This window comes from Oncorhynchus clarkii, chromosome 14 (assembly GCF_045791955.1).
Source record: "Oncorhynchus clarkii lewisi isolate Uvic-CL-2024 chromosome 14, UVic_Ocla_1.0, whole genome shotgun sequence".
NCBI classification, from domain to species: Eukaryota; Metazoa; Chordata; class Actinopteri; order Salmoniformes; family Salmonidae; genus Oncorhynchus; species Oncorhynchus clarkii.
The window spans coordinates 32967433-32990601 of NC_092160.1; the positions used below are offsets into that span (position 1 = coordinate 32967433).

The window sequence follows — 23169 nt, forward strand, 5'->3', positions numbered from 1 at the left end:
CCTCTCTTTCTCCACCCCCATCTCTCTCTCCATCCCTCTCTCTCTCTCTGTCTCTCATCCTCTTTCTACACCCCCCTCTCTCTCTCCATCCCTCTCTCTCCCTCTGTCTCTCATCCTCTTTCTCCATACCCCTCTCTCCCTAATTTTCTCCATCCCTCTCTCTCATTTTCTCCATCCATCCCTCTCTCTCTCTCTCCCCCCTCTTTCACCATCCCTCTCTCTCTCCCTCTCTTCGCCATCCCTCTCTCTCCCTCTCTTTCGCCATCCCTCTCTCTCTCCCTCTCTTTCTCCATCCCTCTCTCTCTCCCTCTCTTTCTCCATCCCTCTCTCTCTCCCTCCCTCTTTCTCCATCCCTCTCTCTCTCCCTCCCTCTTTCTCCATCCCTCTCTCTCTCCCTCTCTTTCTCCATCCCTCTCTCTCTTCCTCCCTCTTTCTCCATTCCCTCCTCTTTCTCCATCCCTCTTTCTCTCTCCCCCTCTTTCTCCACCTCTCTCTCTCTCCCCCCTCTTTCTCCATCCCTCTCTCTCCCCCCTCTTTCTCCATCCCTCTCTCTCCCCCCTCTTTCTCTCTCCCCCTCTCTCTCTCTGCCCCTCTTTCTCCATCCCTCTCTCTCTCCCCTCTTTCTCCATCCCTCTTTCTCTCTCCCCCGTCTTTCTCCATCCCTCTCTCTCCCCCCTCTTTCTCCATCCCTCTCTCTCTCTTCCTCTTTCTCCATCCCTTTCTCCCTCATCCCTCTCCCCCTCATCGCTCCCTCTCCCCCCCTTTGTCCCTCCCTCCATCCCTCTCCCCCTCATCGCTCCCTCTCCCCCCCTTTCTCCCTCCATCCCTCTCCCCCTCATCGCTCCCTCTCCCCCTTTCTCCCTCCATCCCTATCCCCCTCATCGCTCCCTCTCCCCCTCTCTCTCTCCCCCTCTTTCTCCCCCTCTTTCTCATCCCTCTTTCTCTCTCATCCCTCTTTCTCCACCCCTCTGTCTCTCCCTCTTTCTCCATCCCCCTCTCTCCCCTCCTCTTTCTCCATCCCTCTTTCTCTCTCCCCCCTCTTTCTACACCCCTCTGTCTCCCCCCTCTTTCTCCATCCCTTTCTCTCCCCCCTCTTTCTCCATCCCCCTCTCTCCCCCCTCTTTCTCCATCCCTCTTTCTCTCTCCCCTCTTTCTCCATCCCTTTCTCTCTTCCTCTCTTTCTCCATCCATTTCTCCCTCCATCCCTCTCCCCCTCATCGCTCCCTCTCCACCCCTTTGTCCCTCCCTCCATCCCTCTTTCTCCCCATTCCCCTCCTATCTCCAACTCTATCTCTCTCTGAACAGATGACCTTTTCCCTGGATGCTTCCAGCCAGACAGTGGTTAAAGATCAGGTGTGTGTAGACAGACAATCACTTGGGGCCGTGTGTGTGTGTGTGTTTGTGTTTACTGTCATCTCTCAGAGCAGAGCCAAGAACCATAACAATAGCATGGCTGTGTGCTCGATTTTATACACCTGTCAGCAATGGTTGTGGCTGAAATTGCCAAATCCACTAATTTGAAGGGGTGTCCACATACTTTTGTAAAAAAATAAAATTACCACTGGGCCGCTAGTTGAGGATCTCTAAACTAATATGTGTGCCTATTTGTGTGTGCCTGGACAGGAAATGCAGGTTTGTGAACAAACAGGGTTATTACCTTTTACTTTGGCCATATCAAGTACCTGAAATATCATAAAGCCCCTACCAATTCACATGATATCATAAAGCCCCTACCAATTCACATCATATCATAAAGCCCCTACCAATTCACATCATATCATAAAGCCCCTACCAATTCACATCATATCATAAAGCCCCTACCAATTCACATCATATCATAAAGCCCCTACCAATTCACATCATATCATAAAGCCCCTACCAATTCACATCATATCATAAAGCCCCTACCAATTCACATCATATCATAAAGCCCCTACCAATTCACATCATATCATAAAGCCCCTACCAATTCACATCATATCATAAAGCCCCTACCAATTCACATCATATCATAAAGCCCCTACCAATTCACATCATATCATAAAGCCCCTACCAATTCACATCATATCATAAAGCCCCTACCAATTCACATCATATCATAAAGCCCCTACCAATTCACATCATATCATAAAGCCCCTACCAATTCACATCATATCATAAAGCCCCTACCAATTCACATCATATCATAAAGCCCCTACCAATTCACATCATATCATAAAGCCCCTACCAATTCACATCATATCATAAAGCCCCTACCAATTCACATCATATCATAAAGCCCCTACCAATTCACATTATATCATAAAGCCCCTACCAATTCACATCATATCATAAAGCCCCTACCAATTCACATCATATCATAAAGCCCCTAAAAATTCACATCATAGGAACGAGAACTGCTGGATACAACCCCCCCCCCACCCCCCCCCCCCCCCCCCCCACCCACACACACACACACGTACGCGTACACACACACACGCACACGCACGCACACGCACACACACACACACACACTGGAGCTGGAGCCAAATAGGCGTTGTTTTAAGAAATAGAGGATAAGGATCCTATAAAAGAGAGCTAGGCAGACATCCAAAATGTAAAACACATAACACCATTAGGTTAATGACATCATGGGGGATGGTGTGTGTGTGTGTGTGTGTGTGTATGTGTATGTGTATGTGTATGTGTGTGTGTGTGTGTGTGTGTGTGGAGAACAGAAAATAAATAAGCTACTAAATAGCAGAGAGAGGGAGAGAGAGAGGGAGTAAGAGGGGGAAAGAGAGGGAGAGAGAGAGGGAGAGGGAGAGAAAGAGGGAGAGAAAGAGGGATGGAGACAGAGACAGAGGGGGAAAGAGAGAGAAAGAGAAATAGAGAGAGAAAGATAAATAGAGAGAGAGAGATAGAGAGAGAGAGAGAGAGAGAGAGGGAGAGAGAGAGAGGTGGTGGTGGCGGTTTTCTTGCTTCTGGTAAAAGAACAGAGAGGAGAGAAATGCTCTAAACGTGGCCATCAGAACATCAATGCTGTCGTCTCCTTTTCTGTCTCACATTTAGGTGCATTTTGCTTTGAACTTATCTTGTCTCGTGTGTGTGTGTGTGTGTGTGTGTGTGTGTGTGTGTGTGTGTGTGTGTGTGTGTGTGTGTGTGTGTGTGTGTGTGTGTGTGTGGTGTCTCCAGCACCCTATGTAGGCAGCTAGCACTACAAAGTGCAGCCTAAAGGATGCCTGCTGACACAGTGTTTTGCTTCCTGATGCTACCTAAGCCTGATTAGTCATATATTAACTACAACCCTAAAAAGTCCAAATACAATACATACTAGATGACATAGGCTACTGCACATTACGCACGACAGAGAAACAGAAAAACCCATAGATGTAGCTAGCTGTATGCTCTCTTGGGTAAATAAATGAAACTAGCTCCAGTAGGCTCATCTTTTTGAGTGTGAACTGTATTACTGTACTGTATAAAGCTGTTTTATACGGACTGGAATTACGCACCTCGTTTAAACCATTGTCACACCCTGACCATAGTTTGCTTTGTATGTTTCTATGTTTTGTTTGGTCAGGGTGTGATCTGAGTGGGCATTCTATGTTACATGTCTAGTTTGTCTATTTCTACGGTTGGCCTGATATGGTTCTCAATCTGAGGCAGGTGTTAGTCATTGTCTCTGATTGGGAACCATATTTAGGTAGCCTGTTTAGTGTTGGGTTTTGTGGGTGATTGTTCCTGTCTCTGTGTTTGCACCAGAGAGGGCTGGTTTGGTTTTTCCACATTTCTTGGTTTTGTTAGTCTATTCATGTATAGTTTCTTTATTAAAGAACCATGAATAATAACCACGCTGCGTTTTGGTCCGCCTCTCCTTCGACACAAGAAAACCGTTACAACCATGATAAATCAGAAGAGAACATGTGGTTCTGGTGCAGCACATGCAGACTAGAAAGTTACATGTATAGGCTGGCGAATTACATTTTAATATTGAAATATAATCGGGCCTCTTTGTGTAAGTAGGCTGACGCATATATACCTTTCGTAAAATGTCCTGTAATGTTTTTAGCCTACCTCCTTTTTCTCTCTCTTTTGTTGCTTCATTCCTTCCATCGCTTTCAACCGTTAAACTGAAACACGTTTAGTTGTCCTCGTCGTCATCTTTCTGATGACATAATATAGGACTAAAACTAGATGCAAAAGGCTTTCACTTCTCTTCACGATTGAATGCGTATGGGTGTGAATAAATAAACTCCCCTATCGCGTGCTTTCATTCTTCTTTCAATCTACCTTGTGACTTCTACTGGGCTGCTGTATTTAAACAATTCAGCAACAACAACAACAATCGAATAGTCAATTGGTATAAGAAATGCTTATCATATAGAATGTCCAGCAAGCTATTCCAGTCTAGCTTTTTTGGGATGTAATTTGAATGGAGTTAATGGAAAGAGAGGGAGACACTGAGAGAGAGACACAGAAAGAGACACAGAGAGACAAAGAGAGAGAGACAGAGAAAGAGAGAGAGAGAGAGACAGAGGGAGACAGAGAGAGACAGAGAGAGAGAGAGAGACAGACAGAGAGACAGGGAGAGAGAGAGAGACAGAGAGAGAGAGAGAGAGACAGAGAGAGACAGAGAGAGAGAGAGAGAGACAGAGAGAGACAGAGAGGGAGAGAGACAGAGAGAGACAGAGAGAGGGAGAGTGCTCACTTGTGCACTGATTTAAAGCAACAATATTAGAGTGACAGGCTGTTTTAAAACTCTGCAGCTGCAATTAAAGAATATATCATCTTTACAATTAAAAAACAAGGTGACCCCTGAAGACCAGATGGAGATGGTAAATTACACACACATTCAGTCTTTATATTACTGTAAGTGTAGGCCTACCTGTCACAGGAAAACAAGTTACCATGATGAGATCATTCATCTACATGCATTGTGAAGTGTTGCTCCATACCGAGATGGGCTGTCTGTCCCCACCCTGAGATGGGCTGTCTGTCCCCACCCTGAGATGGGCTGTCTGTCCCCACCCTGAGATGGGCTGTCTGTCAACACCCGGAGATGGGCTGTCTGTCCCCACCCTGAGATGGGCTGTCTGTCCCCACCCAGAGATGGGCTGTCTGTCCCTACCCTGAGATGGGCTGTCTGTCCCCACCCTGAGATGGGCTGTCTGTCCCCACCCTGAGATGGGCTGTCTGTCCCCACCCAGAGATGGGCTGTCTGTCCCCACCCTGAGATGGGCTGTCTGTCCCCACCCTGAGATGGGCTGTCTGTCCCCACCCTGAGATGGGCTGTCTGTCCCCACCCTGAGATGGGCTGTCTGTCCCCACCCTGAGATGGGCTGTCTGTCCCCACCCTGAGATGGGCTGTCTGTCCCCACCCAGAGATGGGCTGTCTGCCCCTACCCTGAGATGGGCTGTCTGTCCCCACCCAGAGATGGGCTGTCTGTCCCTACCCTGGGATGGGCTGTCTGTCCCCACCCAGAGATGAGCTGTCTGTCCCTACCCTGAGATGGGCTGTCTGTCCCCACCCTGAGATGGGCTGTATGTCCCTACCCTGGGATGGGCTGTCTGTACCTACCCTGGGATGGGCTGTCTGTCCCTTGGGTGGTAAATTCTGGTAAATCTAGGTAACCGGGTTCCTACCATTTAACCATTGTGTGTGTGTGTGTGTGTGTGTGTGTGTGTGTGTGTGTGTGTGTGTGTGTGTGTGTGTGTGTGTGTGGCCGTGTGGCCGTGTGGCCGTGTGTGTGTGGCCGTGTGTGTGTGGCCGTGTGTGTATGGCCGTGTGTGGCCGTGTGTGTGTGGCCGTGTGTGTGTGGCCGTGTGTGCATGTGCGTGTGTTTGTTAAATCGTGATTCAAACAGCATGTAGTGATTAAGAAGATACACCCCTGCTGACACACAGAGGTCTGAGTCACTCAGGAGGGGAATTATTATTTCTGTAGTTTTGATGACAAAGGAGGCAATAAGGACAGGATGCTGAACATTCCCTACAGATATAGGATCTTAATTTGACCTGTAATGTTGCAGAAAAATAATCCTGCAGCAACAGGATTTGAACGTTTAGTCCATAAGGTTGATTGATTGGTTCTTAGGCTATTAGCTGGTCAAAATGAGTCTACATGAAAAGTGCAATACTGTTAATGGGCTGTGTGTTAGTGTGGGTTTTCAGTGAATTTATGTCAATCACGAAACTCATCTCCATTTCCTGTGACTCAAGAAAAATTCTCAGCAACGAGAGAGTGTTCAAATTCAGATCCTACATCTGTACTGTATATAGTGTGCACCTTTTGACCGGGGCCCATAGTGCTCTCTTCAAAATTAGTGCACTTCATAGAGAATAGGATGCCATTGGGGACGTATTGGAAACATAAACATCCTTCCTTAGAACATAATGTACAGTGATGGCTCCAATACACTAGCTCCTTGTACCTATATACTAGCTCATTGTACCTATATACTAGCTTCTTGTACCTATATACTAGCTCATTGTACCTATATACTAGCTCATTGTACCTATACACTAGCTCATTGTACCTATACACTAGCTCCTTGTACCTATATACTAGCTCCTTGTACCTATATACTAGCTCATTGTACCTATACACTAGCTCCTTGTACCTATATACTAGCTCCTTGTACCTATATACTAGCTCATTGTACCTATACACTAGCTCCTTGTACCTATATACTAGCTCATTGTACCTATATACTAGCTCCTTGTACCTATACTAGCTCCTTGTACCTACTGTATATACTAGCTCCTTGTACCTATATACTAGCTCCTTGTACCTATATACTAGCTTATTGTACCTATATATACTGGGTTATTGTACCTATGTACTATCTCCTTGTACCCATATACCAGTGTGGTAAAGAGTAAACACTCATGACAGCTTGCAGAGCAAACAAACGCCTTCCGGCTGTCCACTGATGCATTCCACTTAGGAAGACACTTGGTTGTCTTTGTTTTTGCTAAGCTGGTCAGTCAGTTGCTATAATGCCTTAGAGTGTTAAATCCACTTTAGCAACAAGACTCACAGAAAAATATCAACTCTGCACCTACTCTACCAGTACCAGTTGTTTAACCTGACCTACGTATCATCACTACTCTACCAGTACCAGTTGTTTAAACTAAGGTATGTATCATCACTACTCTACCAGTACCAGTTGATTAACCTGACCTACGTATCATCACTACTCTACCAGTACCAGTTGTTTAACCTGTCCTACGTATCATCACTACTCTACCAGTACCAGTTGTTTAAACTGAGGTACGTATCATCACTACTCTACCAGTACCAGTTGATTAACCTGTCTAGGACTGGGGTTCCGGCGCCAAATACAAACAACAGAAATCTGATAAATCAAATTTCTCAAACATACAAGTATTAGGCACCATTTTAACGATAAATTATCGTTAATCCAGCCACATTGTCTGATTTCAAAAATGCTTTACAGCGAAAGCACCATAAACGATTATGATAGATCATCACCAACTCACAAAAAAAACAGCAATTTTTCCAGCCAAAGAGAGGAGTCACAAAAAGCACAAATAGAGATAAATGAATCACTAACCTTTGATGATCTTCATCAGATGACACTCATAGGACTTCATGTTACACAATACATGTATGTTTTATTCGGTAAAGTTCATATTTATATCCAAAAATCTTATTTTACATTGGCGTGTTACGTTCAGTAGTTCCAAAACATGCAGTGATATTGCAGAGAGCCACATGAATTCACAGAAAAACTCATTATAAATGTTGATGAAAATACAATTTTTAGACATGGAAATATAGATACACTTCTCCTTAATGCAACCGCTGTGTCAGATTTCAAAAAAACATTACGGAAAAAGCATAATCAGAGAACGGCGCTCAGAGCCCAAACCAGCCAGAGAAATATCCGCCATGTTAGGTAGTCAACATTATTCATAAACAGCATTAAAAATATTCACTTACCTTTGATGATCTTCATCAGAATGCACCTCCAGGAATCACAGTTCCACAACAAATGCTTGTTTTGTTCGATAATGTCCATCATTTATGTCCATTTATGTCCAATAGCTTCTTTTGTTAGGGCGTTTGGTGAACAAATCCAAATGTACGATCTGGTCCATTCGGACGAAACGTTCAAAAAGTTATATTACAGGTCGAAGAAACTTGTCAAACTAAGTATAGAATCAATCTTTAGGATGTTTTTATCATAAAAGTTCAATAATGTTCCATCTGGAGAATTCCATTCTCTGTTGAAAAGCAATGGAACGACAGCTACCTCTCAAGTGAAAGCGCGTGACTGAGAACGAGGCTGTAGGCAGACCACTGACTCAAAGAGCTCCCATCCGGTCCCACATCACTTGAGAAGCCTGAATGGGTGCCAGAGTGTTCCTGTGCTGCGGTGGAGAAGAGGACCACAGGGACCATCACTAAAGAGCTCGGGGCCCAGCTAGATTACGATCACGACCATCAGTACAACCTAGTCCTACTCCTATACACTACAGATGGAGCTGATGGAGAGTGAGATCAGTGAAGACCATAACTCCCTGTATGAACCTGAGAGTTCCGAATCACAATCATCACAGTGACAAGATGTACTATCATTCACTTTGGGGGGAGAGGGATGGTGTTCCGAAAATGGAGAAGGAGTAGGCCAGTCAACAGCAAATTCAAAGATCCATAAAGGGAATCGGAGCGAAATTGTTTTTCCACCGACTTTTTTAATTAATTTTTTTACCCGTTTCAACAGATGTGCTACTTGTCCCAATCCTGCTGTATCGACTCTCTCAACCTATAAATGATCAGCTGTGAAAAGCCAACTGACATTTGCTTCTGAGGTGTTGGAACTGTTGCCCTCTATAACCATTGTGCTTATTATTTTGATGTAAAAAGGGCTTTTGTAAAATACATTTGATTGATTGTCTGTTGTGCTGGATGCTGTGTATTCACTAACTGTCTGAGTGATGGGACATTTATGTAGTATCTGTAACATATTTTAGTGTGTATTTAATCTGCATCTCAACTTCTTAAAGTGCCAATCAGCAGTAGAAACAGTAGCAAAGTGCCTCCCTGCTCCTCTTTTGATAAAAAGCTGAGGGACGGGGCTGGAGAAATGTAACCACTCTCAAATTCACAGACAGAGATATGGATGCAAAGAATGACTATCCATGATATCAACAGTGTAATCTTGTTTCTTTGGTCTGTTTCCACCACCATGTACCCAGTTCGCTTAGGATAAAGGCATCTGCTAAATGGTATATATTATTAAAGTCTACTTTGACTCTGCCAACTAGCTGCCCAGTGTAGTTTCCATACCTTTCCAATAGATGGCAGACTAAGCTAGTTGAAGTCACGACTCTAGCGACAGGGACATGGGATTAGTGCGTGTTAAACTTGCTTTGAAGATAAAGCTACTTTCATCTGTTCACGGTTGAACCTGTTGTTCTAGTGTAAAAGATAACTAATACTATTTTTTACATAAGGAGGAGGTATATAGCCTATGTCAAACAATTACAGCAGTCTAGATTTACTAAATGAACTGTTTTAATTCAAACTCAAACCCTATGTTAAGAAATGACACACGCAGGGATGAGATGCCTTTACACCTCATCCAATTCTCGTTTGTACCCATGGGATGAACTGGTGATAAACACAATCATGGGAAAAGTTAGTCTGATACCGAAACGAACACGCTCCATTATTGGTTAGAATGAGATTTCATCAATCATGATGCTGTCTGCGATTTCAACTCTAATCATGTTAACAAAAGGGACATCTGTTACCATCACGCCGAACAGAGCAGGTGGTCAACATCGGTATAGGATACTGATTATATATATTGAGCACCTACCCACTACTGATATTAACCTTAAATAATTCATAATCATGCAAAATTTTACAAATGATTTAAAACGGACATATCGGCTGCTGACTGGTTGAGTAACCTCCTCTACCAGGAAGTCCTTCATAAGGATTAGTGACACGTTCAATAAATACATCACCATCCAGACAGACTGACAGGATGTAACACATCACCATCCAGACAGACTGACAGGATGTAACACATCACCAACCACTAGGATTTTGTGCGGTATCGCCACCGTCTCTCTACAACACACACACTCCTACTCTAGCCGATATCTGGCAGCTACGCCAACCCTCTAGCTGAGGTGTTTCAGGCAGTATATCTGTGTTGTTACTGTTACAAGAACAAACTCTTTGATCTGGGGGCAACGATCGGCTCAAACATGAACGGTTTAGTAGGTTTATTGGCTGCCTAACTAATATTATTTAATTCTCTGTAATAAACTCATTCTCAGACTCTGAGCTGTTCGGTAAATTTAGCCATTTTTGGGAGTTCCAAAATATTCTCTCCTGCCCGTGATGCAACAATACCAATATGGCGATTTACAATTACAGTTAGCTAGCTAATATTAGCTAACTTGCGGTGTTGCTGACAAACTAGTTTCTAGCTAGGTCATTGGCAAGCTAAATACATTGCCAGACAGTTAACTTTATTAGCTAGTTAGCAGAAACTTAGCTTGGTAACTAACTAGCTACCTGGCTAACTAAACTTTCGGTCAACTATCTAACATTAGCTAAAAAAGCTACCGGCCATTACTAACGTGCCTCACTGCCTTCGTCAGTGCTTTTATTTTGAAAACTCATGCTGATCTTGGATCAGATCCCTACCTTTCCATATAATTGTATTCATACGGATCTAAAAGGCAAACTGATCCTAGATCAGCAGAGGCTTTTGTGACTACGGGCCCAGCACTGATACAACTGTGGTATAAACAGCTTCAGGAGCATCAGAACGGCTCAACACACACACTGACTCTCAATTCAACAATATTCTTGTCACATTCAGAGAGAAAGATTTCCGGCACTGATGCGTAGTGACCATCTAAGGACTACTGTGCTCACAGTACCATAGTGTGTGTGTGTGTGTGTGTGTGTGTGTGTGTGTGTGTGTGTGTGTGTGTGTGTGTGTGTGTGTGTGTTTGCGAGCGCCTGCGTGCGTGCGTTTGCGTTCGTGTGAGGACTATCGTGCCGTAGCTCAGCAGGAGCTGTCTGCTATTTGCAGGCTCAGCTTGACAGGAGTCCCAGGATGCTACGTTGGCTAGCTACCCGAACAGAAAACAAGAGTCTCAGATCTGATCTAGTACAGTACATGCTGCTGGTCATGTTGAAGGAGAATACCATGTCATTCTGCTGTTAGATAAAGAATGTTCTAGTCAGGTCCAACAACAGTTTGACAGCCTTCATGTTGAGAAGAAGACTGAGTCGACCTCCCAAAAATGAACACTTCCCTTTATAGTGCACTACTTTTGATCAGGACCCAGGGCCAACAGCAGTGGTCAACAGTAGTGGTCAACAGTAGTACACTATATAGAGAATATGGACTCTGGTCAACATTAGTACACTATATAGGGAATATGGACTCTGGTCAACAGTAGTACACTATATAGGGAATATGGACTCTGGTCAACAGTAGTACACTATATAGGGAATATGGACTCTGGTCAACAGTAGTACACTATATAGGGACTCTGGTCAACAGTAGTACACTATATAGGGACTCTGGTCAACAGTAATACACTATATAGGGGCTCTGGTCAACAGTAGTACACTATATAGGGAATATGGACTCTGGTCAACAGTAGTACACTATATAGGGAATATGGACTCTGGTCAGCAGTAGTACACTATATAGGGGCTCTGGTCAACAGTAGTACACTATATAGGGAATATGGACTCTGGTCAACAGTAGTACACTATATAGGGAATATGGACTCTGGTCAACAGTAGTACACTATATAGGGGCTCTGGTCAACAGGAGTACACTATATAGGGACTCTGGTCAACAGTAGTACACTATATAGGGAATATGGACTCTGGTCAACAGTAGTACACTATATAGGGGCTCTGGTCAACAGTAGTACACTATATAGGGGCTCTGGTAAACAGTAGTACACTATATAGGGGCTCTGGTCAACAGTAGTACTCTATATAGGGACTGGTCAACAGTAGTACACTATATAGGGAATATGGACTCTGGTCAACAGTAGTACACTATATAGGGAATATGGACTCTGGTCAACAGTAGTACACTATATAGGGAATATGGACTCTGGTCAGCAGAAGTACACTATATAGGGGCTCTGGTCAACAGTAGTACTCTATATAGGGAATATGGACTCTGGTCAACAGTAGTACACTATATAGGGAATATGGACTCTGGTCAGCAGTAGTACACTATATAAGGAATATGGACTCTGGTCAACAGTAGTACACTATATAGGGAGTATGGTCAACAGTAGTACACTATATATGGAATATGGACTCTGGTCAACAGTAGTACACTATATAGGGAAAATGGACTCTGGTCAACAGTAGGACACTATATAGGGAATATGGACTCTGGTCAACAGTAGTACACTATATAGGGAATATGGACTCTGGTCAACAGGAGTACACTATATAGGGACTCTGGTCAACAGTAGTACACTATATAGGGAATATGGACTCTGGTCAACAGTAGTACACTATATAGGGGCTCTGGTCAACAGTAGTACACTATATAGGGGCTCTGGTAAACAGTAGTACACTATATAGGGGCTCTGGTCAACAGTAGTACTCTATATAGGGACTGGTCAACAGTAGTACACTATATAGGGAATATGGACTCTGGTCAACAGTAGTTAACTATATAGGGAATATGGACTCTGGTCAACAGTAGTACACTATATAGGGAATATGGACTCTGGTCAGCAGAAGTACACTATATAGGGGCTCTGGTCAACAGTAGTACTCTATATAGGGAATATGGACTCTGGTCAACAGTAGTACACTATATAGGGAATATGGACTCTGGTCAGCAGTAGTACACTATATAGGGAATATGGACTCTGGTCAACAGTAGTACACTATATAGGGAGTATGGTCAACAGTAGTACACTATATATGGAATATGGACTCTGGTGAACAGTAGTACACTATATAGGGAGTATGGACTCTGGTCAACAGTAGTACACTATATAGGGAATATGGACTCTGGTCAACAGTAGTACACTATATAGGGAATATGGACTCTGGTCAGCAGAAGTACACTATATAGGGGCTCTGGTCAACAGTAGTACTCTATATAGGGAATATGGACTCTGGTCAACAGTAGTACACTATATAGGGAATATGGACTCTGGTCAGCAGTAGTACACTATATAAGGAATATGGACTCTGGTCAACAGTAGTACACTATATAGGGAGTATGGTCAACAGTAGTACACTATATATGGAATATGGACTCTGGTCAACAGTAGTACACTATATAGGGAAAATGGACTCTGGTCAACAGTAGGACACTATATAGGGAATATGGACTCTGGTCAACAGTAGTACACTATATAGGGAATATGGACTCTGGTCAACAGTAGTACACTATATAGGGAGTATGGTGGCATTTGAACCCTGGCCAGTATGTAGGACATTGTGTTCTACTCATACAGAAGAGGTGAGGCAGATTGAACCCCCAGCAGACGACTTCATAAACTCATCAAAGAAACAGTTCCCACAACAAACTGGAATGGTTGTTGACGACTTCACACTGTTTTCAGAGCTCTGACAGACAGAGGACACGTTGCTTTTCCACACTTTCCTCAACATCATCAAAGGCTCGTACGTTTCTCACACACAGTGTATAGACGCGATACACAAACGCACCCACACACACACACACACACACCCACACACACACACACACACACACACATACACTCTCTTCACCGAGCTGCTGTAAGATGTGCATGGTGGTGGCGTTGTGTGTGAGTGAGAAAGCAGAAATGGGGCCACAGCGTCTCCCTCAGGAGCCCAATCCTCTCTCTAAGCTAAGAAAAAGAAGAAGACTGTCTCTGCTCCTGCCTTCACGGTTTTAATTAGATTCTCATATCAAGCCCTCTTTCTCCCATGCTCCCCTGCTCCTTCAACACGCGTGAAATTACCAACGCCATTATCTCTTATTTATTTACTCATTTGCTTATTGTTTCTGTGTCCCTATCAACAGCGTGAAGGAGAGGGCGCAGGGCGTGTCCGTTAGTTAGGACGCCGTGACAAGGTAACAGCCCAAGCTTCTTTGGCTGGCTAACTGTGATTTGGGGCCATTGCTTCATCTCCCTCACCTCTCAGTCCCACCTCTCCACCACCTCACCTCTCAGACCCACCTCTCCACCACCTCACCTCTCAAACCCACCTCTCCACCATCTCTCCACCACCTCACCTCTCCACCACCTCACCTCTCAGACCCACCTCTCCACCACCTCGCAGACCCACCTCTCCACCATCTCTCCACCACCTCACCTCTCCACCACCTCACCTCTCAGACCCACCTCTCCACCACCTCGGAGACCTACCTCTCCACTACCTCACCTCTCAGACCCACCTCTCCACCACCTCGCAGACCTACCTCTCCACCACCTCACCTCTCAGACCCACCTCTCCACCACCTCACCTCTCCACCACCTCACCTCTCAGACCCACCTCTCCACCACCTCACCTCTCCACCACCTCACCTCTCAGACCCACCTCTCCACCACCTCACCTCTCAGACCCACCTCTCCACTATCTCACCTCTCAGACCCACTTCTCCACCACCTGACCTCTCAGACCCACCTCTCCACCACCTCACCTCTCAGACCCACCTCTCCACCACCTCACCTCTCCACCACCTCACCTCTCAGACCCACCTCTCCACCACCTCACCTCTCCACCACCTCACCTATCAGACCCACCTCTCCACCACCTCAACTCTCAGACCCACCTCTCCCCCACTTCACCTCTCCACTACCTCTCCACCACCTCACTTCTCAGACCCACCTCTCCACTATCTCACCTCTCAGACCCACCTCTCCACCACCTCACCTCTCAGACCCACCTCTCCACCACCTCACCTCTCAGACCCACCTCTCCACCACCTCACCTCTCAGACCCACCTCTCCCCCACCTCACCTCTCCACCACCTCACCTCTCCACCATCTCACCTCTCAGACCCACCTCTCCACCATCTCACCTCTCAGACCCACCTCTCCCCCACCTCACCTCTCCACCACCTCACCTCTCCACCATCTCACCTCTCAGACCCACCTCTCCACCACCTCACCTCTCCACCATTTCACCTCTCAGACCCACCTCTCCACCACCTCACCTCTCCACCACCTCACCTCTCAGACCCACCTCTCCACCATCTCACCTCTCAGACCCACCTCTCCACCACCTCACCTCTCCACCACCTCACCTCTCAGACCCACCTCTCCACCACCTCACCTCTCCACCACCTCACCTCTCAGACCCACCTCTCCACCACCTCACCTCTCAGACCCACCTCTCCACCACCTCACCTCTCCACCACCTCACCTCTCAGACCCACCTCTCCACCACCTCACCTCTCAGACCCACCTCTCCACCACCTCACCTCTCCACTGCAGAACTCAGTCCCAGCTCATTTGGCGGTGTGTGTTACTTGGAGGTGGGGGTTGGTGGGGGGTATGGATTTTTTTCCTTCACCCAAGTGAGACGGTATGAGGTCTGTGTGCTAATGAGCTGACACTGCAGAGAGAGCTGAACTGGGGGAGACAGAGGAGAGGAGAGGAGAGGAGAGGAGGGGAGGGGAGAGGAGAGGAGAGGAGAGGAGAGGAGAGGAGAGGAGAGGAGAGGAGAGGAGAGGAGAGGAGAGGAGAGGAGAGGAGAGGAGAGGAGAGGAGAGGAGAGGAGAGGAGAGGAGAGGTGACCAGCGGTGACCAAACATGTCTGCTGAATGACCGGTAGACATTATGAAAGTATTATAGGGGTGGACAGAACCACAGAGGACCACAGACGTCTGTTGACAAGGCTCTGCAGCAGAACACTACTATGATGTTGAGAGTAGGTCATCGTCTTTGCCCTATCCGGGCTCACCTTTTGACATCATCTAGATACAGAGTCTACTGAGTCTACTGTGAGTGTACTGAGTCTACTGTGAGTGTACTGAGTCTACTGTGAGTGTACTTAGTCTACTGTGAGTGTACTGAGTCTACTGTGAGTGTACTGAGTCTACTGTGAGTGTACTGAGTCTACTGTGAGTGTACTGAGTATATTGGGAGTGTACTGGGTCTAATGTGAGTGTACTGAGTCTACTGTGAGTGTACTGAGTCTACTGTGAGCGTACTGAGTATATTGTGAGTGTACTGGGTCTACTGTGAGTCTACTGTGACTCTACTGAGAGACTACTGTGAGTCTACTGAGAGTCTACTGTGAGTCTACTGAGAGTCTACTGTGAGTCTACTGTGAGTCTACTGTGAGTCTACTGAGAGTCTACTGTGAGTCTACTGTGAGTCTACTGTGAGTCTACTGTGAGTCTACTGTGAGTCTACTGAGAGTCTACTGTGAGTCTACTGAGAGTCTACTGTGAGTCTACTGAGAGACTACTGTGAGTCTACTGAGAGTCTACTGTGAGTCTACTGAGAGTTTACTGAGAGACTACTGTGAGTCTACTGAGAGTCTACTGTGAGTCTACTGAGAGTCTACTGTGAGTCTACTGAGAGTCTACTGTGAGTCTACTGAGAGTCTACTGTGAGTCTACTGAGAGTCTACTGTGAGTCTACTGTGAGTCTACTGAGAGTCTACTGTGAGTCTACTGAGAGACTACTGTGAATCTACTGAGAGTCTACTGTGAGTCTACTGAGAGTCTACTGAGAGACTACTGTGAGTCTACTGAGAGTCTACTGTGAGTCTACTGAGAGTCTACTGTGAGTCTACTGAGAGTCTACTGTGAGTCTACTGTGAGTCTACTGTGAGTCTACTGAGAGTCTACTGTGAGTCTACTGAGAGTCTACTGTGAGTCTACTGTGAGTCTACTGTGAGTCTACTGTGAGTCTACTGAGAGTCTACTGAGAGTCTACTGTGAGTCTACTGAGTCTATTGACTCACTTTGTCTTGCTTGCCCTTCCTTCTTTTCCCTTCCCTTTCCTTTCTTCCCCATCCTCCCCTTTTCTTTCCCTTTCCTCTCTTTCCTTCTCTCGTTCCTCCTTCGCTTTCCTTCTCTCGTTCACTCTCCTCCCATTCTCCCTCCTCTACTCCCTTTCCCTCTCCTCCCTTTCCCTCTCCCCCCTTTCCCTCTCCTCCCTTTCCCTCTCCTCCCATTCTCCCTCCTCTCCTCCCTTTCCCTCTCCTCCCATTCTCCCTCCTCTACTCCCTTTCCCTCTTCTCCCTTTCCTCCCTTTCCCTCCCCTCTCTTTCCTTCTCTCGTTCCTCCTTCGCTTTCCTTCTCTCGTTCACTCTCCTCCCATTCTCCCTCCTCTACTCCCTTTCCCTCTCCTCCCTTTCCCTCTCCTCCCTTTCCCTCTCCCTGTCCTCCCTTTCCCTCCCCTCTCTTTCCTTCTCTCGTTCCCTCTCCATCTCCTCCCTTACCTCCTCCTCTCCTCCCTTTCCCTCTCCTCTCTTTCCTTCTCCCTCTCCATCTCCACCCTTACCTCCTCCTCTCCTCCCTTTCCCTCTCCTCTCTTTCCTTCTCCCTCTCCATCTCCACCCTTACCTCCTCCTCTCCTCCCATTTCCTCTCCTTCCTTTCTCTTGTCATCGTTTTCCTTCATTATGCTTTCTTTACGTTACGTTCTTTACTTTCTTTACGTTGCCTGTAATCAGATCTAAACGAGGCCACAGGGAACACAATATACAGCATCATAAAAGAATGCCATTCACATCGACCCCCGGCAACAACAAACAATTTCCCAGAAGAGAGCAGCGCAGAGTGCAGTTTGAACACAGAGAGAGCAGAGCAGAGTGCAGTTTGAACACAGACAGAGAGCAGAGCAGAGTGCAGTTTGAACACAGTAGAGAGCAGAGTGCAGTTTGAACACAGTAGAGAGCAAAGCAGAGTGCAGTTTGAACACAGTAGAGAGCAGAGTGCAGTTTGAACACAGTAGAGAGCAGAGCAGAGTAGAGAGAGCAGAGCAGAGTGCAGTTTGAACACAGTAGAGAGCAAAGCAGAGTGCAGTTTAAACACAGTAGAGAACAGAGCAGAGTGCAGTTTAAACACAGTAGAGAGCAGAGCAGAGTGCAGTTTGAACACAGTAGAGAGCAGAGCAGAGTGCAGTTTGAACACAGTAGAGAGCAGAGCAGAGTGCAGTTTGAACACAGTAGAGAGCAGAGCAGAGTGCAGTTTGAACAGTAGAGAGCAGAGCAGAGTGCAGTTTGAACACAGTAGAGAGCAGAGCAAAGTGCAGTTTGAACACAGTAGAGAGCAGAGCAGGGTGCAGTTTGAACACAGTAGAGAGCAGAGCAGAGTGCAGTTTGAACACAGTAGAGAGCAGAGCAGAGTAGAGAGAGCAGAGCAGAGTGCAGTTTGAACACAGTAGAGAATAGAGCAGAGTGCAGTTTGAACACAGTAGATAGCAGAGCAGAGTGCAGTTTGAACACAGTAGAGAGCAGAGCAGAGTGCAGTTTGAACACAGTAGAGAGCAGAGCAGAGTGCAGTTTGAACACAGTAGAGAGCAGACCAGAGTGCAGTTTCAACACAGTAGAGAGCAGAGCAGAGTAGAGAGAGCAGAGCAGAGTGCAGTTTAAACACAGTAGAGAGCAGAGCAGAGTGCAGTTTAAACACAGTAGAGAGTAGAGTGCAGTTTAAACACAGTAGAGAGCAGAGCAGAGTGCAGTTTAAACACAGTAGAGAGCAGAGCAGAGTGCAGTTTGAACATAGTAGAGAGCAGAGCAGAGTGCAGTTTCAACACAGTAGAGAGAAGAGAAGAGCAGAGTAGAGAGAGCAGAGCAGAGTGCAGTTTAAACACAGTAGAGAGCAGAGCAGAGTGCAGTTTAAACACAGTAGAGAGAGCAGAGCAGAGAGCCGTTTGAACACAGTGGAGAGCAGAGCAGAGTGCAGTTTAAACACAGTAGAGAGCAGAACAGAGTGCAGTTTGAACACAGTAGAGAGCAGAGCAGAGTGCAGTTTGAATGTATGACTGGATGAATAAGCCATTGGCCACACTGAGAGGAGCTACATGTAACCGCAGCATGTAGGGAGAAGCCTGTTATTGATGGAGTGGAGTCTATATTGATTGTAAAGCATCTTCGAGATGGAGTGCTGGTCTAGGATCAGGTATTTAGGTCCCTCTGTCCATGTAATCATATTCATTATGATCTGAAAGGCAACTCCAACTCTTTTTAAATATGGAGATGTCCAAATCTGAGCGGATACTCCTTCCTAGATTAAAAACACTATTCTGATGTTTTACGTCTGTTAAGGAGCATGCTGAAACCACCCACATGGAGTCCTTGGCACCATGGTTATTGTACATGTTTTTACTGTTTTCTCGTCTTTCCTCTCCAAGGTCATACAGCCTCTGTCTCTCACTGTAAAGATACCGTGCCTTCCCTATCATATATACGTGATCTTCTCCTCGGGATGTTGCCAAGGGAATTTCATTTGTATTCTTGTCCCAAATGGCACCCTATTCCCTTTGTAGTGCACTACTTTAGACCAGAGCTCTATTCCCTTTGTAGTGCACTACTTTAGACCAGAGCCCTATTCCCTTTGTAGTGCACTACTTTAGACCAGAGCCCTATTCCCTTGATACTGCACTACTTTAGACCAGAGCCCTATTCCCTTGATAGTGCACTACTTTAGACCAGAGCCCTATTCCCTTGATAGTGCACTACTTTAGACCAGAGCCCTATTCCCATTTAAAGTGCACTACTTTTGATGGGGCTCTGGTCTAAAGTAGTGCACTACAAAATGAATAAGGGGCTATTTGAGATGCACATCTTGGTTTGTATTTGCTACAGAGATATTTACCTTAGTAATATCATACAGCCTATACAAACAATAAACCATTCAGACGTCTCTACCTCAGTGTTGTGTATCAACAGTGGATCAATGAGACATCTCTATATTGATTGGTCGATCTCCTAGCCATTCCTAGTCGACCACCAAAAATGTATGTAAACAACCCAGGATAAAGCCTTGCCTTGCCATTTTTTCCCACTTTGCTCTGTTGGCGGTAGTTGCACTTGATTCAGCAGCCCTAGTGCCGGGAAGGCAAAGGGTTCCCATTTTTAACCATTTCACGTGTCTGAAGGTAGAACTCCGCCTACTCAGCAGACCCAGAGAGCAAATCAAGTGCACCTATAGGCCTACCGCTGGCCAATCAGATAGCTCAGATCGCCGTGTCTGCACAGTTTCCTCGAGCCATAGACTGTAAAAAGAAACCTTGAATGCACAGCGAAGTTGATACTGTGAGATTTCAAGACTTTTAAAACCATGACTAGAGAGAATAAAGCAAAGAATATTTGTTTTTATGAGGAAGTTCATGTTTATGTTGTTATTCATCACTGTCAACACTTTGTTCAACATTTTATAAGCCATAAAATGTGCTTTCTTCCTACTTCCACTCAGTCCACTCAGTGCTGCAGTGCTACAACCAGCACTGAGTGACTGACTACAGCACAGTGTTTCCGTAAGCTAGCGCTGCTATTATTAGCGGCTTGTGTCTTTTTTAGTAGAGAGGAATATTTCACTTTCTCTGGTCATAGGAGTAACAACATGAATTGTTGCATGAGGCAGAAATAATGCAATGCGACTTGAGTTTCACCATCAGCTGGAAGACGGTGTCCCCTTTTTCTCAGCGGAGGGAGGGAGAACGGAGGGAGGGAGAACGGAGGGAGGGAGAACGGAGGGAGGGAGAACGGAGGGAGGGAGGGAGAACGGAGGGAGGGAGAACGGAGGGAGGGAGAACGGAGGGAGGGAGAATGGAGGGAGGGAGAACAGAGGGAGGGAGAACGGAGGGAGGGAGGGAGGGAGAACGGAGGGAGGGAGAACGGAGGGAGGGAGAACGGAGGGAGGGACAACGGAGGGAGGGAGAACAGAGGGAGGGAGAACGGAGGGAGGGAGGGAGAACGGAGGGAGGGAGAACAGAGGGAGGTTGAGTCGGGTGAGAGTCAGCCTCCCCTCAGACTGACCATCAGTTGCAGTCCATCAGTTCAGTAAAAAAATAATAATAATGATTATGGGCAATATAAGCATAGCCCAAAAAAACAAATAATAATAATAACATTAATAAATAAAATAAAGCATTGCCAATATGCAGTGATAATACATTGGGTCTATAGCCTACTGCAAAAAAACATTATTATTACAGAATTGTTTTTAATTGGTTAATGTTGCATAGGCTTAGTCATATCCGACTCACAAAGTGATCTGGACTTAGAAGAGGTTGGTGACCATTGGTGTGACGTAACAATAGTGAACCATTGAGACATCCCAAAAGCCACTCTGGCACCCCGTCCTCTGGACCCTGGTCTTATCTACTGTTGGCCTAGCATGTTCATACCATGCATTCACTATGTTATTATGAATGCCGTGTGTGTGTGTGTGTGTGTGTGTGTGTGTGTGTGTGTGTGTGTGTGTGTGTGTGTGTGTGTGTGTGTGTGTGTGTGTGTGTGTGTGTGTGTTCAAGGGGGAATTCTGGACATATTCCGAGCAGAGGGAGATTTTAATTGAAAACAGCTCTGTACTTACATGCATGGGTGACTGAGAAGCTGTTGGACGACTCGAGGTTGTCTACGTTATAATTGAGATGGAAGGGTTTCTCCGTAGTGTTCTGGTTGGTGTTGTAGAGCTGAACAGCGAACCTAAACGCACTGTGCTCCTGCACAGTGGACCGCATGAACAGACCACCTAGAAGACATACAGATACATAATCAACTTCGGCTACCATTTCCCGTCATCATTATTTACACACATTTTACATCCAACTCTGTCTGCCTTATATTTTCATAGACACCGGAAGGAACCACCACTGGCCCTTGCACGGACGGTAGGTAGGGTAGCCCACCTACTGCCTGTCGAGGAAAACTTGAGGAAGACATCGACTTCAGTGGCACTTGACTTGTATGTAGCTTACATAACAATTGTTAAACTGCAGGGATCTCTCTGTCATTCTGTTTATACACGACTCTCAAGTGTTAAACCAAACAACACGGATCATGTAGGCAGGCTCGTGCGTCAAATTAATTAGGATAAACAAATCACACACAATTCTTCTTTACTCCTCATCATTCTGTCTACAGAAACGTGTTATTGCGGAATTGCTCCCTACAATTTTCACCCTTATGAAGTTGCAACATTTTTCCGTGAACCATTCAATGAGGTAATTTCTTTCAAGCATTTTTCTAACGTTGTATTTCATAAAATCTGTAATCAAAGCGGCGGAGCAAGTTCAATATTTATTACTTCAAGCAAAGCAACCGACTTAATTAATAACACACCCGATAAAGGTCATACTCCGAAGAACCGGCATTCACCATAAAATTACCGGCGAAAAGCAAAAATGATTCTAAAATTATGTTATAATTATTTTACGGGCTACTTACCTATATTAATCTGATTGGGAAATCCCGCGAGTGATCTGCCCGAAAGCCACAATAAAAATAGAACCACGTTTTGTGCCATTTTCGCAATTTCTCCAACCCGTCTATGTTCTCAACTCCTTAAAAGGATCTGCCTAAGCAAATTCATAAGCAACCCCGAAGATGCTGAAAATCCTCCAGATTTATGATGGTCGCTCACAGTGCACCAATTGGGTTCATTAAGGTGCAGCACGGGGCTGCGGAGCAATTTTCTGCAACTGTGAGAGGAGAGTGTGAGAGAGAGAGGCTGGGACTTATTCGTCCCAAAGATGGTGGTTGAGAAACAGAAACTAGCTGATCTGATTAAGAAAACAAGCTCCTCCGATTGGACCAGCGGCGATTTTGATTAAATGTTATTTTGATTAAAAGCTTCCCTCGTCCTGTGTGCACCGGACTCCGTTACCGGATAACACTAGCCCAGCTCAGCTCCACTAGTAGGACTGACTGCAAGGCACTAGTGCCACGCTCGTCCACATTACTGTATCCGCGCGCAATCAATAGGAGAAAGCACGGCAATCTCAGGCGGCCAATGCCTTTCAATTGGCTACAGTAGATAACCGCTTACAGCTGGTGCAGCTGCCGCCTCAAGGATATGATGAGGGGAAGTTGGCGTTAGTGAGCACGGATAGAGTAGAGGCAAAACAAAGAACATAAGTGGATTCATAATTAGAAGCTATTCAAAACAACCCGGAATAAACTATACATAAAACTGGTATTCGTGAATATGTTGTCATACTGCTATGATCAGAAGTAACG

At 45.7% G+C, this 23169-nt stretch overlaps 1 protein-coding gene across 1 annotated transcript in view; it reads right to left on the reverse strand.

Annotated features, from left to right (window-relative positions):
• Positions 1-22459, reverse strand: part of LOC139366527 (glutamate receptor 3-like) — a 233824-nt gene extending 211365 nt beyond the window's left edge. The window contains exons 1-2 of the mRNA XM_071104130.1: positions 22378-22459; positions 21524-21682 (exon numbers count right to left, since the gene is read on the reverse strand). Coding sequence (XP_070960231.1) covers positions 21524-21682; positions 22378-22456 — 238 coding nt within the window. The 5' untranslated portion in view covers positions 22457-22459. The remainder of the gene's footprint in view (positions 1-21523; positions 21683-22377) is intronic.
• Between the last annotated feature and the right edge of the window lie 710 nt (positions 22460-23169).